We start from the raw sequence: 17854 nt of genomic DNA, 5'->3' as shown, positions 1-17854 counted from the left end.
TTTCCGTATATAACTTATATACGGATAAATTCGTATATAATTTCCGTATATAAGTTATATACGGATAAATCCGTATGTAAACTTAGCTACAATGGTATTATATACGGATTTTTGTCCGTATGTAATCCGTATATAAACACAGAATATATACGGATTTTGAGTCTTATATACGGATTTTTGCTGTATGTAATACACTTTTTTCTTGTAGTGTAACCGACGTCTATAAAGACGACACACCTGTTTGAGTCCGACGTTTGATTAACGTCACCCACAAAGATGTCGATTCTGGAACTGACGTTAAAAGACGAAAATAACAGACATTAAATATCCTTTCTATACTAGTGTTTGTTAACTCTGCAAGATGGAACCACGTTGGCAGCTATGAAAGCCCTGAGCACTGCACTGAAAGAAAAAGAAAATCCCACTCAAACAAGAAAACAACACCACCAACGAAATGAAAAATTGTTCAACCAAATCTTTAAATTTAAAAGAGTATAAAGTTTACCAATTGATCCTCATTTATAACCTATTATAAATTATATTGTTTTAATAAAAACTGATGTATCACTATATCAAATTAATGTTATTCCATTATTATTTGACAAGTAGGGTGGGACATTAGACCCGTCTATTGGTAGTTAACGAGGAGGCGTAGATAAATAGGGTATAGGTAACATGGGGTCTATTTTTTGAGTGTTAGGTAAACACTTTAACGTATTGAATTTCTGACTTTCTTTTTATTTATATTCTTAAAAATGTAATTATTTTTACATTGGTACGTTTTTTGTTAAGGAATTGTTAATACAAAGAATCTTGACATTTAGAATTTCGAATATTCTTATTCATTTCAATCACTAATCAAGATGGATCATCAGTTTTTATATTATTGTTAGATTTTTCTGGAAGATATATTTCAAATATTCTATACCAATAAATTATCACGTTTATTTGAAAAAAACTTTTAATCATATTACTGTAAACCTTTATTTCTTAAATGTGCGTGTTTTCCATAACGATGATTGAAGAAGAGAAAAGTTGGTTCATACTCTTACTATTTCTTAATTTTCCATAAAAGTTACATATTAAAGTTTCATTTAATTTAAATAAATTACTTGGAAATGGTCGAGTATGCATTGACAAAAATGGACTACCGTCGTAGAAGTAAGAAGCTAAGAGGAAAAAAAGAAAAAAGTAATCCTTGTCAGAAACGGACATGTAGTTTTGAAGGAAGAGAAAAGAAATTAAAAGAAAGAGTGAAATAAAAAATAATAAAGAAAGAGAAAACCATGCGATTGAAAACAAAAAATATTCAACGGTTATTAATCTTCCATGGTGAGAGGCTTTCACACTAGCCACAATCTTATTATCTGTTATAAACTGGACTCTGAGTAAAACAAATTTGAAATTTCTATAGTCGTGGAAGTGAGAGAGAAAACAACTTTAAACTTCCACTTCAAAAAGTATTTTTCTTTTTCTTAAAAAAGAATAAGAAAAAGAAAAAGCCTTCTTGTTTTGTTAGTAAGTATTACTATATTAGTCCCAGTTGGACTTAGTCTTTTAAACATTTTTAAAGAAAGAGTTATAATTAATGGAATAAGTTTGAAATTTAAGAATAATAAAATATTTAAATTATATATAATATGTACATATGATATAAAATTAAAATATTTTGATATCATAAAAGTGGGATAATATACTATAAATTTTATAAAAAAATGAAATAAAAAATCATTTTATACAATAACAATAATCTCATAAATATGTCCTATCAAGGAGAAAAATAATTCACCTTCTATCATATTAAAAAAACAGAAAAGTAAAAAATAAATAAAGTTAAAATAAAATAAGGTCTTTTATATTGAGAAAAAAGAAAATATGAGAATGAAAAAGCTATACATAATTTCATTAAAAAAAAAGTATATGAATTTAGTAATTACACGCATTCAATCTTTTACTGAACATTTACGTCAACTAGTAGACTTTTCTTTACACTCATACCTAATTTCCTCTTCTATTAACACATTTGTGTACATTAATCAACTGTCTTAATGATAGAGAAACCAAATTGTGTGGTAGATAAAAAAAATGGATGAAAATATTGAAAAAACAAATTGAGTGGTACCACCATTTTTTTCTACCATGCTACGCAAGAAAAAGCATTGTAATAAATACAACACAATGAAAATAATATTACAAAACATAATCAATAAATACATTCAACTTAATCTTATTTTTTTCTAATTTGATTACTCAATCCCTTTCATTATGGTGTCTTGAAAATGAATAAATAAATAAATAAAATATTTTTTCTCAAAAAATCCATTGATAATAAAATATAATAACCTAAATAAATAACAAAATCTAATATTAAAAAATTTAAAAATATATTTATTTAATTTTATTCAATCAAATAATTTTTTTTAACGAAACAACTATTCCTTTTACTAATGTGTTAAAAAAAATTCTTTTAAAAGAAAAGCAACTTTCTTTTATTCCATTTTTATTTTTTTCTATTATTAGATTTTTCCATACTACGTTTCTCTCTAGGAAATGACAAAACCACTCATTATATATACACATACATTCATGGTCATGAGATTTATTTTCAAGGGGTGACGTATAATTAATTTTGATGTGGACAATTAATTTTAGTTAAAATAAGTGAAATAGAAATAGTTTGTGTCCACGTGATCGATCCATTTACCGTGTGGTTCTACTTTAACAGTGACATCAGTGATTTTTTTATCGAAGACATCATTATCAGTTGTGAATTTAATGTAGACCAACCGTTGGTCTCTGTTTCTGTATATAAGATGGAAGGAGGGATGCTAAAGCACACTGCATAGCAATCTTTGTACACCTTACACTTGAGAAACAGTGTCGTTGTGTTGAGGTTTCTTACTGAGTGACTAAAAAAATGGCCTCAGTTGAAACTCCAAAGCCTCACATTGTTTGTGTGCCATACCCTGCACAGGGCCATATAAACCCAATGATGCAGCTGGCAAAGATCCTTCGTTGCAAGGGTTTCTACATAACCTTTGTGAATAGTGAGTACAACCACAGGCGTTTTATCAAGTCTCATGGACCAGAATTTGTTAAGGGTCTCCCTGATTTCGCGTATGAGACCATACCAGATGGATTGCCTCCTTCTGATAAGGATGCAACTCAGGACATTCCATTGCTCTGTGATTCAACCAGAAAAACCTGTTATGGCCCTTTCAAAGAGTTGGTGTTGAAGCTCAAGGCCACAGAGGGTGTGCCTCCAATTAGTTGCGTCATTGCTGATGGGATTATGGGCTTTGCCGGAAAAGTTGCAAAGGACATGGGCATTCCAGAAGTTCAACTTTGGACAGCCTCTGTCTGTGGTTATGTCGGATATTTGCAATTTGATGAACTCGTTGCACTTGGCATGGTTCCATTCAAAGGTTCAATTTTATCTTTTTCCCTCTTTTACTTTCTTTTATGTTTACAACTTACTTTTCAATATCATTTCCTAAACAAAAATATTTTAATTATATTAGTTAAATAATATCAAATTAATTTATAAGTAACTTTATATTAATTAATCTACATATTCAATAATATTTTTATGGATTTAAAATATCAAAATACAAAACTATTAACTTATTTTAAAATATTTTTACATTTTCCTACCCAAGAAAGGTCACCCAATCAAATCTCTTAATTTTTTCATCATCATGTCATGTGAATATATTTCACTAAAATTATGTATTTATCATAATTTGTCGGTCGAGTGAATTTAAAATAAATTATAAATATATAATTTAAAATTTTTGTTGATATAAGGTCACAAAAACATGACTTAATAGATTTAAAAGTTAAAACATTTATTAAAATATTAGTCAATGCTCACAATAAATGAATGATAATAAAAGGATATAGTTGTGTATGAACTGTCAAAATCAACCACGTCTTCTGATACAGGTTTTATGGGTTGATCGGTTGGGAGACACTGACCATAAGTAGAAAAATGTTTATTCCAAAAGAAATTATGAGAATGTACACAAAAAGAAAAAACAGAATACTTCTTTTTATGATGGTTTATCTCAACACTTTTAATCGATGATAAATCCAAAATGCTTGTTACAAAAATATATTATTTATTTTCTCAAATAAATATAAGCGGAAGGAAGATAAATAAATTATTTAATGTTTTATAAATTTTAATTTTAGACCCTTTTACTTTTTAATATATGAGTTCTTTTTTAATTTATTTTTCTCATCATTTATTTTACAGATTTCAGAATATTCATAAATTTGATTAGATTTGTGTATTTTCATTTCTTATTTTATATTTTCATCAATATCATGGGTTTAACATAAAAGATAAAATAAAATTTAAATTAGTATACTTTTGTTTTTGAAGTTTAGCGTGACAGAAAATAAATAGATTGCAAGTTTGTCTTATGGAAACCCATACCTACATCCTTTTTTAATCATTATATTACTCTCTCAATAGTTTTTTAATTAATGAAATTTATTTTACTCCATCAATATTTAGTTTAATTATTCCGTCACCCTTGTCAGTGGGTCCCGCAAATGATTGAAGCATTTGAGTGGCTTACAAGGCTTGCCTCTGCAAATCAGAATTTTTTGATTATTAGTGAGATATAACTGTGTTTTATTAAGTTAAATAAAATAAGAATAACATGAAATATATAAATAAAGAAAAAAAGTATTTATTATGTACTTTTAAATTAACATTATAATTGATTGAGTGCATTATTTTAACAGCATGTTGACACATTTTATTGAAAAGATAATGAAAATAAAATAAACATACATGGCTAAAAAGTAAGTCTAATTCTATTAATTAATGAACACACAAAATATGTCATATAAATGATTAATATATTTATTGTGGCTAGGGATTACTCTAACTCTATGAATTAACGTGGAATGGATAGTGAAGTTCATACGGTACAATATGAATTCTTATCTTACTCTAAACAGAGATGAAAACAGATTGTAGAGTCTCTTATGATGAACATAGCAATCTGAAATATCGTAGGATCAATAGAATTTTTAAACATAATCATACATAATATATATTCTTGTAAAAAATTTCAGATCAGAAAGAGATTGATGATGCTTTGGATATAAGTCTGGATTGGATCAAAGGAATGAGTAACATGAGACTGAGAGACCTTCCAACATTCTGCAGGGTCACTTCTTTGGATGATATTTTGTATGATTTCTTGAATTCTGAGTCACGAAACACTCTGAAATCTTCGGCAGTGATCATAAACACATTCGAAGACTTAGACGAAGAAGGGCTTGAGATTCTAAGGTCATATAACCCAAACATATACACCATTGGTCCACTGGACTTGCTTGGTAGGCATTTTCCTGAGAAGGAGAAGGGTTTCATGTCAGTTGGATCAAGTTTGTGGAAAAATGACTCAAACTGCTTAACATGGTTAAACAAATGGGAACCTAACTCAGTGGTATACGTTAATTTTGGAAGCATAGCAGTGATGACAGCTCATCACCTGAAAGAATTTGCATGGGGACTTGCAAACAGCAAGCTACCTTTCTTATGGATCAAAAGGGCAGACATAGTAGCTGATGAATCTGATTCATTGCCACAAGAATTCTTTGATGAAATCAAGGATAGAGGGTATATAACAAGTTGGTGCATGCAAGAGCAAGTGCTTTCTCATCCCTCTGTTGGGGTTTTTCTAACCCATTGTGGCTGGAATTCTACACTTGAAGGCATTTATGCTGGTGTGCCTATGGTTTGTTGGCCTTTCTTTTCTGATCAACACACAAACTGCAGGTATGTGTGTGCAAATTGGGGGGTAGGAATGGAGATTAATCAGGATGTGAAGAGAGATGAGATATCTGACCTTGTCACAGAAATGATAAAGGGAGATAAAGGAAAGGAAATCAGACAAAAATCCTTGGAATGGAAGAAGAAAGCAATCAAAGCTACTGATGTTGGAGGAACATCTTACAACAACATCCATAAGTTAATTAAGGAGGCTCTTTCTGGCAATGCTGCTTGAGTCTTCTTTTATGATCACTCTCTACTAAGTTTGGGTTTGCAATACCTGCTTTTATCAATAAGTGAACTATTTAAATTTTATTTCATTGCAAAGTATGTTGTAACGTTGATTTATTGCTTAATGTCTTAATTTTAATTGTCACATCTTTTAATTCAAATGCAGATTTATTCTAGCTAATTTTCTATGTTCTTTACGTTGAAACAATGTTTGTTTATCGGTTATATAAGCTCTCACATATCGTCAACGTTATCTTTATTTTTCCAAGTACTTTTTCTTTAAAAACTTAGCTGGTAATGAGTTTATACATTTATCTTATTGTCTTCGGTGATATCTTCAATTGTTTTAAACAGTCAATATCATTCAAAAATTTGTTATATCCATACAATATTATAGACATATATATGGTTACTTATCTTTTTTCTTTTTTTAACTAAGAATAGTTGTTTATATTCTTTTTATGTAACATTTGATGATTAACATTACTTGATAAATTAGCTAACCTAAACTATAGAAAATATTCTAGAAAGTTACACGGTGGATGGTTAGGTAAAATTAATATAGAAGGAAAGAACATCGTGAGATCCCTTACGTATAATACTCATCACTGTGTACCAATCACCCTTGGTATCATCGTGAGCCTAGAACTGATACTCTTCCTAAAGAGTCTAAAATCAATCTCCCTCTCTTACATGAAAAGTATAATATTAAAGAAAAATAAAAGTTCATAGAAAAAAGAAGAAAATTTATAATTTATAAGAAGATATAAAGTGTTTGAAGAAAAAGTGCAGCACTTATTATTAAAAAAAAGGAAGAGAGAAAAATAGAGAGAGTTAAAGCCTTTGCTACAACTACACTAAGATTACAGAGGAAGAAGAAAAGACACTAGAGTTTGCTACAACTACACTAAGATTATAGAGGAAGAAGAAAAGACACTAGGGTTTGCTACAACTACACTAAGATTATAGAGAAGAAGAAAAGACACTAGGGTGAAGTAATCATTCTTTGTTGTCTTTTCCTTTCACAAATCAGTAGGAAAAGTTTTTGGGCTAAAAAAAATAGAAAAACAACAATACATAATTATTATCTAACAACTCAATTTTAAATAAAATCTTACATTTATTTGAGTTCTTGTGTTCAAGTGTGGGTCTCTTGGAGGTGTTAGATCCTGCTATATTACTATCTTCTATCGAAGAATGACTTTGCCTCAAAGTGCATACGTGTTGTTGTTGGGCCAACTGTGTGGGTGGTGTTCTCGGGATACAGGAAATCGGGTCATGGGACAATCAGGAGGGTGAGACTCATTTAGGGTTTGGGTGTTATGGTGAGTTATTTGGTAGTAAAATATATGGATTTTAATTCGTGTATTTGACATCGGTTTTTTTTGAAACCGAAGCATAAAATGACGCATTGACATATTTGCAATAATAACAAACATATGTGTTTCGGTTCACAAAGAATTGAAGCCTAAAGGGGTCTATGACCTTGGTTGTTTGGAGAATCGAAGCCATAAAGTACCTATGCTTCGATTATGATGCAAACCGAGACATAAAATAACTGATTTTTTTAAAAAAAAATTAAAGGGTTTAGGCATCAATTCTTAATAAAACCAAGGTCATAGAGCCTTATTGTCTCAGTTAATATTATAACCGAGGTAATAACATGTTTCTAGGGTTAAATTCTGCAAACAGAGTCTCTTGCACATTTCAAAGATAACCTTCTCTGTTGCACCACTGTGCTGCTCTCTCCTTGTCTTCCAAACCATCATCTTCAACATTTGTTTCATTTTTTCTTTCATTTTTCATTGATTAATTGTTTCTCTACCATTTTCTTTCGTTTTTACCGATTGATTTTGTGCACGGGTGCTCTTTGAATGTTTATTTCGTTTCGTTTCAGCACCAAACCCACCTTCAAGGCTAGTTTCGTTTTAAGTTTTTTATGTTTTCGTTTAGTTGTTTGTTATTCATATACCATAGGTATAGGTAAAAGTGAGAGTATGCTCAAATGAACTCCAAATGACTTGAAAATTTGTATGAATGTCCAAAAAATCATAAAAACCCCTTAGAAAAAATTTCAGCTCAAAACTCAAAGTCTAACTATTTTAAATACTTTTGCAAAGTTTGAAAAAAAATACAAAATAAATTTATGAAAAACGAAAAACAATGTTTTCTGAGAGATCTAGAAGGATTAGCTTACTATACCAGCTACCACGGTATCATAATTTTTTTTTTTTACAGAGTGAAAGTTAGGGTCAATTTAAGATTGCACTCCAAATAATTTTTAAACTTCAGATTCACCCAAATTAAGGATTGTTGGGATTTTTCTCCTAAAATAAGAGTTTAAAAGAGTGTTCAAAAAAAATTTCGTTCAAAGATAATAACCATAGGTATGAAAACCAAAAATCACATTAAATAGTTATACGTAGAACTGTTTTCTGGGTTGTAGATACTTGTTCTTATGTGTTGCATGTTTGTTTTTGTGTTTCTATAATGGTTTATGTGATATGAAATGTTTACAGAAACGACTATTCTTTTAAAATAAAAAATACTTTAGGCAGTGATTCTAGTAAAAACTGAGGCAAAAAAGGGTTTATTGTCTCGATTTTGGATTCAACCGAGGTCATAAATCCCTTTAATTAATTAATTTTAAGGGTCTACGACCACAATTGGAACTAGAGAGAAAGAGAGGACAGGGGATACTTGGGACTTTATCATTTAAGTTGTTTAATTCTTTATAAATTTTCAGAACTATGTAATTGCATAACATTTTAGACATTTATGACTTTGTTTTATTTCCACCCATTTAAATAATAATTTTTTTTGGAATACCGTTTTCTACACTAATTTTTTAGAATATTTCGATTTTATCACTACTCGTGACATCCTAAATTAGGGATGTTATAGAAAAGGTCCTACAAGTAGGTTTCTTTTTACCTTTGTTGTTTAAAGACGGATTTCATCATCGTAGAAGTTGGGACAACTACCAAAGAATTGGAAATATCTTAAGAAGGCACAAGATGCCTCTACAAAACATAGTTGAAATCAAGTTATTTGATTGTTGGAGCATGGATTTCATTAGTCATTTGCCTATGTCCAATTCAAGAGAATACATTCTAGTCGTTGTAGATTATGTGTCTAAAGAGAATTATAGAGAAAATTGTCTCAATCGCTAGAAGGAATTGGGCATTTAAGTTAAATAAAAAAACTGCATTCAAGACTTCCAAAGGCTTGACAACATTCCAAATGATCTATAGAAAAACTTGTCATTTGCCTATAGAGTTAGAACACAAAGCTTTTAGGCACTTAAGACACTCAACTTTGACATCAACACTGTTGGAGAGAAAAGAAAGATACAACTACAACAACTTGAAGAGTTGAGAGCACAAGCTATGAATCGATAAGTCCAAAGGCAAGGCCTATCATGATAAGAAGATCTTGTAAAGAGAATTTAGGCCTAATCAACTTTCCTTGCTCTACAATTCAAAGTTAAGACTACTTCTAGGGAAATTAAACTCCAGATGGTCTTGACCATTGAACTCCAGATGGTTAGAAGTGTAAAATCTTATGCAACAGTTGAAATTGAGGATCCAAAGACTCAAATCTTATCAAGGTGGTGATCCTAGCATATTCACTACCAAAGCTCATCTAAATGAAATATGATCTAATAGGAGTTGAGGTAAAGACATTAAAAAAGCGCTACTGGGAGGCAACCCAGCCTTGTTTACTGTTTTGTTACTTTTTACTTTGTTGTTTATTTATTATTATTTTGTTTGAATTGTGTGAATGTTTACACTAGTCAAGTATTTTTTTATAATTGCGTGATTAGATGTTTGTTTGTTTTTTTCATTACATAACTACATCATAAAAAAAGTATGGAGGACATTAAGAAATTAGAATTCTGAAGAGTTTTGTTAAAATAAGAACCAAAGTGAGTTTTCAAAAATTTGTCAAAGAGCCTATGGATCAAGTGACATAAATGGCTCTTAAGCCATCATTCACACGTAAGCAATAGTGGGTTTTAAAAATTTGAAACTTTAAAAGTTAACCCTTATATATCTCACTCATTTAAAACCCACTAACCTCTCTGCCACCCCACTCACTCTCAACACTTTCTATAAAGTCCCAGAACATCTAACCTTTAATTCACGCAATCTTCGCACCCTTCATTCTCATTCTTCATCACATTTGCATTCTTTGCATTCTCGAGTAAGTATAGAAACTCTATTTGTAACACCCCCAATTTTTGAGATGGCACGGGGTAATTTTTACTTTCAAAGCACAATATTTCCATAACACATTTAAAGAAGATAAAAATCTTTATTCGATTAAAAATGCGGAAGCTAAACAAAACCACAAATGTTGTTTGGAAATCTCAAAATATCACTTTTACATAAAATACCAAGTTTGAAAACTTTTTAATAATAGAAAACAATAATAAATCCCCGAACTTAAATTCCAACTCTCGTCAGCTACTTCGATCCAGTCTTATCTGAAAGACCATCTACTCCCGTACAAGTATGATCATCGTAGGTGGAAACCACAACCACAACATTTCAGGGTGAGCAACCAAAAATATCATCTCACACAATATACAATAATCATATTAACTACAATAATAACCAAATCATAAACATATATCATCACAACATTAACATCAGAACCTTAACATCACAACCATAACATCATAACATTCACATCACAACTAACTGGTCTATTTCCTCTACACTACCGCACCACCTAATCACCATAACCAATTCCCTACGAGTCACACGACATCCTCTTTCCGTATTACACGACCAAATTAACCTCTTTCCCGCATCACCTGGACGAAGAGTCATTACAAAACCATCCCCCTTCCACATCACACAACCGAAGATTCACCACTACTAAACCATCATCTTCCCGCATCACACGGCCAAAGAGTCATCACTACTAAACCATCATCTTTCCGCATTACACGGCCGAAGAGAATCACTTTTCCGCATCACACGACCGAAAGAGTCATCCACACTTGAATCCCTCCACAAGTCATTCCTCTCTTCTTTCCTTTTCACCAACCACACTCCAACTTTATCCCTTGTTACATAACCCTTTCTACCTTTCTTGTAATTCTTTTCTCTCCACATAAACTCAACCCCTCTTCCTCCTTGCATGTAGTGCAACTCCACCCAAACAACCCCATCACAAGTGCATATATTCTCTTCTCCAACTCATAACCCTTGTTACTCACCTTAACTCTCCAAAGTTACCCCTACCAAGATCTACACCACAAAACCCTATCCATACAAGACAATCCTAACCACTCTCCTTACTTGGACTCCAAAGGCTTGCTCACGCTTCCTCTTACAGCTTGGTGCACTCTTTTTTCTCACGGGTTCCCCTTAAAATTAAAACTACCTTCCTTTCACTACTGGAAAAGCGCGATTTATAGACGGCATTTTACCGAAGGCTTTGAAGCCCTCGGTATTGAGATGATTACCGAAGGCTTGGAAGCCGTCGGTAACATCCTAACTAATTTAAGTCCGAAATTGGGTTTTTCGTACCCCAATTTGATTTTCTTCAGCTTCATCGCTTTCGTGCATCTCATCCCTTTCTTCACACACTTCTCTCCCTTTCTTCACGCTCCGTCAGTTTCTCGGTTAGTCACCGGTGGTGGTCCGTCACGGTGGTGAGTGGTGCGTTGATCGCTCTTCATTCACGGTGCGTGGTGGTTTTGGGAGTCTTGGGCTAGGGTTCGTCGTGGGTTGGTTGCTTCGTTGAGGGCTGGTGGTGTGGAGGTTGAGGGACTTTGTTGGAGGGGCCGTTGTGGGCTTCTGTCGCTATCGTGCTCGTGAAGCGGTATCTTGGTAGAGGTAAGTTCCACAGAATTTCATTCACATTGTCATGTTCATATTGCTAAAGCCTAGAGTGTTGCTGCCTTCATCTACTTTTCATTCACTTGTTAGTATATGATTGAAGGAACTTGGTTGAGGGACTTGGCTGGAGTGGCCGTTGTGGGGTTGCGTCGCTGTCGTGGTGTACAAAGGTTGCCATCGTTAAGGGCTATCTCGGTTGAGGTAAGTTGTGCGTTTAAAAATTCATTATGAGTTACAATGTTCTTGAATCTGTTTGATGTTGTTGTGGCAGTAGTGTATGATGTTGTTTGATTGAGAAAGATTGGTTTTTAATTGGAATGAGGGGCAAGGCATTGGCATGCCGGTGAGAAGGTTTAAATAACCTTAACCGTAGTTTAGGGAAAATAAAAGCAGACGAGGTGGTGAAGATTGAGCAACAGTGCGAATTGTTGTAACTGTTGCGTTTGCTTCTAATGCCTGCAAGTGTGTGCTCTAAGTACGCAAAACTTCAACTATGAACCTTTCAACCTCTAACTTCCCCTTGATTTGCTTCCAATCAACGTACACATACTTAGCTTCTCCCTTCTGATTCTGCACAAGATTTTGTGTATCAAAGTACCAATATGTCTCCCAATTGTGATGAACATGATCTCTGAGATGAGGATATCCTTGGTACAAGTATTTCAATGGATTGAAAACAGGAACTTGTCTCTCAACTTTATGCAGAAATCTGCTTCCATGTCTGTAATCTGTAGGATTGTACAGTGGAGACTCTTTGTTTGACATCAAATTTGCTCGGAGACACTTCTCTATAACCTTAGCCTCCTCCTTCAACATTTCTGTCATGTCTTTAATATTTCTCCGAACTTTGTAAGATCGTGTCGACCCATTGGAATTGCCAAGGACAGGGACTTTTTTAGATGTATATGGAATTCTATTGCTCTCAAAGTAGAAATTTTTAGATCTTTTTGAGTCAAAACCTTTCCTTTTTTCAGCATCAGACAGACACATATATGCCTGCAGAAATTATCCAATCAGTGTTTAATAAACTTCTTTACTCAAGAACACTGTGTATCAGAAAGTCATCTAAGATATAAGTTTGAAAGCAATTTCAGGCTTTGGATGTTTGTTCTTGTCCGGATGAAGTTGCAGGGGCTGAATCAAAAGCAACATTTCTTGTTATACAAGAGAAAGAAACCATGAAAAAAAGAAGAAAAAAAAAAGGAGTTAAGCCTACCAAGTTTATGGTATTGCTGGCGGATGGTGAGCAACCCTGCATATTAATCCACCTATGAGAACCCAATATGGAGAGATTAATTAGCATGATCATATAAAAGAAGAGAGAAAAGTGGTAGTATAGTATGTATGAAATACTCACTCCAAGAATGCAATACCAATCTATGAAAGGTGGCTTAGCAGGGTTTGAGAGAAGTGTATGAATATAGCCAAGTGAACGTGTGGAAATGGAGAAAATCTCCAACACTAACTGGGTTTTGTGATGTCATTCTTGTATATGAAAATACATTAACAGCAATCAAGTAACTGATATTGTTAAATGCTACTTTGATTAAGCATGCAATATGAATAAACGTATTGTGTAAGTCACCATACTCATGGTGTAATGGAAAATTTGTGGTTTAGATTAATGTTAATATACGTTTAATAGATTGATTTTATAACTAACAAAAATGGTTTTAAGTTTTAATTTTACAAAATTAGGTCAAAGGCTAAGTTTAACAGAGACCTGAACAGCTAAAGCATAAGAACCATGGTGAAAACTTAGAAACCCATATTAGCAATATAGCAATGATGAAAATATATATAGGTCCCTACCCTTATATGAAACTTCTGGTTATAGGTAGATGTCTATATTGCTTTTTACTGTTTGATTAATTTGAGAAATGAGACTTACTAAATGAAAAATAAAAACCCTATTCAAGAGATTTATAAATTTTTAAATTTTTAACTTAAACTAGCAACAACAAAGATTTATAATATAGACTACCTATGATTAACTGTTGAAGAATAGGAATCCTCAGAACGCAACCACATTCTCTCTCACTTTGTGTTGTACTAAAAAATAATTGATGTTGCTGAACTTTAGTGATTATATTATGAAAGGGTGATGAGTGTGGGGACAAAAACCACTATAAACACTTGGATCCTACATAAGCAAAAGGAGGATAGAAGATATTAGTGATTGTGTAAGTCTAAGTGAAAGGGTTAATAGTAATAATAATAAGGTGGTGGAGGTGGTGGTGATTGTTTTGGTGATGAAGTGGGGGTACCCTTGTCTGGTGCCTTATCAAATTATTAGTATTGGTGTCATGTCTTGCTCTCTTCACCTTGTTCTCCTTCCTTTGGTGCTCATTGTCAGGGTCGTTGTTCATTATCTAAGAAAGTAATCATCTCATTTCAAGATATGCTTCAAGCATATCAGGACATGTTTTCGGGAAAAGCGAATCAATATTTTTGAAAGAGAAAGAGTGTAGTCCTATCTCACTCGCCCTTTATCAAACAAGCATGTTCTGCAATGGTGCTTCAGTGAGATTATTCAATCCTGCAACTGAGAGTCATTTTGAATATATTCCTCCTCACTTTAACTTCACCCTCTCACCATTACAATCACCACTGATTCATTTAGCATAAGCATTTTCCTTTCATTTTCTATGCTTGTTCGCCTTAGAATAGACCCATCTTCACTTTTCCTAACATTAATGTTTTCTCCCTACCAATCACTTTCATTTCTCTGTCACCATTACATATATCAGTTTAATTTCTTGATCAACCACCCCTTTTGAAAGAGTTCGTTTGTGAAGGAAATTTCAAATGTAAGTTGAGTTTGGGACTGCAATGTGAAGCAAACAAGTGATTGACTGGCACATGTTGTTACTTATGGAGTCCCCCACAAACATTATCTTCTTTCTTGTGTCTCTGTCCAACAACTTCTTACCATTAAACCTGTCACCAATAACAACATTTTGGGAGGGAAGAAAAAGAATTGATCTTAAATGGGCTGCACCAACTTCAAATTCATATAAATAGACCAATAAATGTCATTGGTTAATAGTGAATAAACCAATAATAAAATGGGCTGCACCAACCTCTCATCAATGTTTCACTCACACAGCTCCATAATATATATGTACGTAATGGCTGAAACAGTACCAAAAATTTGAAAGAAAAGGAGGAATGGAAAACAGTGACAGGTTAGTAAAATGGGTACTCAGTTGGGTACAAGGGATTGGGTAATCTGGTATTGTACGTCAATGATCTAAGTCATGTGATCTTTGTGGGGTTGCGTCGATTATACTGTCTGTTTTGTTAGAAGAAATAATGTGAAATGACTTTATTTGGTGTTAGGTGAGAGGTGAGACACAGAATGGCAAAAGGGCAGTGAATCAGTATAAGGCAAAACCAGTTAAATTTCATTGACTGACACCATAGGCCAGTCATGCCAGTTTTAAAGAGACCAAACCAAACCTAAACTAATTAGTTTTGTTTTGCAAAATGGACTTTGATCAGTTCATGAGCAGAAAGGGTAGTACTACATTTGAGAGTAGGTAATACCAGTTTTAAGAAATGTTATTGACTGGTACTACATTTCTTAGAGGTTCTTAGAGGTTCTTGACTGTTATGATAAACTTTGGACTCAAAACTACAAATTAAAGTAAAACATCTTCATGAATGAGAACTCAAAACTACTAGCAAAACTGAAACAATTGGATACAAGAAAACGGTAGAGTTAAGTTAATAATCACATAACATTTCTTCTTTTAAAGAAATTAATTAAATGCATGAGTTAAATTTATGTAAAAATTTAATGTGTTGTTGCTGATAAATAATCCTGAAGACTTTTTCTTGTAACAACTTGAGTCGTGAAACAACAATCTTAAACGTTGCCAGCATATTAATTAGATGACATTGGCAGCCATAGTTTTAACTTATATGATGAGAAATGGACAATTAAGCAAACCTTGCCTAACTACAAGAACCACATGCTATTGTCACTTCTCACTGTATTATTGACTCTCTCTTTTTGTTTTCTTTTTGCACATTTAGACATCATGTTCTGGAAGAATATGCTAGTGTACATTCTTTAATGCTTGCCCCTGATTCTGGTATTCTATATTTTAGATTCTTCATTCACTTTTTTTTTTCAGTGTGAACATTGTGCTGTATTAAATTTTTAAAAAGTTAATTCTTCTTTATTTTGATTGTGCAATCGAACAAAAAATTTAAATCAGCTTTATATATTGTTTATAAAATATGGAATGAATTTTTTTTGAAATAATGATAATAGCTTGTAGGATATATCACTTAAGAGGTTTTCAAAAACTAGTATTTCTGTCCCACAAATTTCAGTTTATGATTAATTAATTTTCTTGTAGAAAAGTAGAATTGTCCTTGTTATGGGACAGATACACATGTCCTAGATTTTTCTTTTTTTTTTCTATATGGACCCTTTTTAGACGCACAAGTTGTGGTCAACCGTAAAGACTTTTGAGTCAGTGCATGCCCAATTTATGATCCAGAGTCATTCCCCTGTCACAACGGGTTGCCAATTTTCCAATGCTGGTCCATCAATGTTTTGTCATATACACGTTAAATATTATACTAGTTTAATCCCTCAAACATTAAAATATAGATTACTATGATGTATTATTGTTTATCTCACATATTATATACATTATTTTCCAGTGCTGGTCCATCCAAACTGTTACTGAAAAACACTAGTTCCCAGTTTTGACTGAATTTTGATGGTTTAGTATACTATTATGCACTTAGACCATTATATCAGTAATTGAACTCTGCCACCAACTTTTAAAGATCACTTTAGACTTGCTCAAAGTGTGACACAACATACAAATGGTAGACTTCGAAATCTGACTTTGTTATGGCCAAAACTGCAGAATAATCACTCCCTCACACCACCAAAAGTGAGTTTATAACATTCAATTAACTAGGCACATGTAAGAAGTGACTGTAGAATGTGTAAGTACACAAGACCAACCCGGAAAACAGCAACAAGGTGGAGTTAAACAAAAATTAGATGAAATAGCTAAAACTCACTACTCAAAATTGAAAAATATTGTACTAATTTTGCAAACTGCACTAAACTAGGAAAATATACTACAAATAAACTATCCTAACAAGTTAAGAATGGTAGAACGTAGCTATTTAAGCATTCACACTACATAAAATACCTAAAACTCAAAATTTGTCAACTTAGAAACCTAAAAGTAGTACCTAAAATACACTACAAGTCCAAAGAGAGAAAAGTATATTAAAGTAGTCACGAAAACAGTAAACTAACTATCTACACCACTTTTAAAAGATAAAAGAAAGATAAAATTGAAGTGTCAATTGAAAAATAAAAAGAAAAACAGAATTTGACTATTGAACACCTATAAATAGACTAAATTAGGTGAGAATTTTATTTCCTTGGACAAATTGGGCATCAAACCTGCATTTAGACCACCAATGAATGTTCATCTACATGGTGTATGTTGATGTATATATTGTATGCTCCTGTATATTGTATGTTCATTTGTTAGGCTACTCCTTGATTAAGTTAAGTAGTCATTTAAAGTCCTACGGTACTAAAAACATTCTCAATAGAATGAGAAGGGTAACAGTACCTTAAACACTTACAATGTACAAAATATGTGAAAGTACTCTATAAAAGAGCACTTTAGTAATGTCAGATTATTGACTCCCCCAAATTGTATACACAACCACTTAGGATGTCAAAGGCATTTCAATACTGAGGACTTCTCTTTGGATGCCTTTATTGAATGCCTATGACAATAGTGTTGAAATTGCCTTCCATGTTTGACTTGAGTAGTAATAGGTTTATTACTTATGTCACATGGAGTGTTGCTGTTTTGGCTAAGTTTTTATTTGTTTGGCTTGTCACAGAACATGGCCCATTTTCTCAACCATCGTGGATGGATGTACCATCATTGTTATAGTGGAAAGAGAGGTTTGAAGG

General features: G+C 32.6%; 1 protein-coding gene across 1 annotated transcript; it reads left to right on the top strand.

Annotated features, from left to right (window-relative positions):
• The first annotated feature begins 2816 nt into the window (after positions 1–2816).
• Positions 2817–6206, top strand: LOC108319981 (linamarin synthase 2). The gene is made up of 2 exons (XM_017551316.2): positions 2817–3425; positions 5092–6206. Exons 1-2 carry the CDS (start codon positions 2918–2920, stop codon positions 6027–6029), a joined length of 1446 nt encoding a protein of 481 aa, XP_017406805.1. The 5' UTR covers positions 2817–2917; the 3' UTR covers positions 6030–6206.
• Positions 6207–17854: the final 11648 nt, after the last annotated feature.

Source organism: Vigna angularis, chromosome 6, assembly GCF_016808095.1.
Source record: "Vigna angularis cultivar LongXiaoDou No.4 chromosome 6, ASM1680809v1, whole genome shotgun sequence".
NCBI classification, from domain to species: Eukaryota; Viridiplantae; Streptophyta; class Magnoliopsida; order Fabales; family Fabaceae; genus Vigna; species Vigna angularis.
Note: the sequence above shows the minus strand (reverse complement) of the source record. Positions and strands in the feature narration are given on the sequence as shown.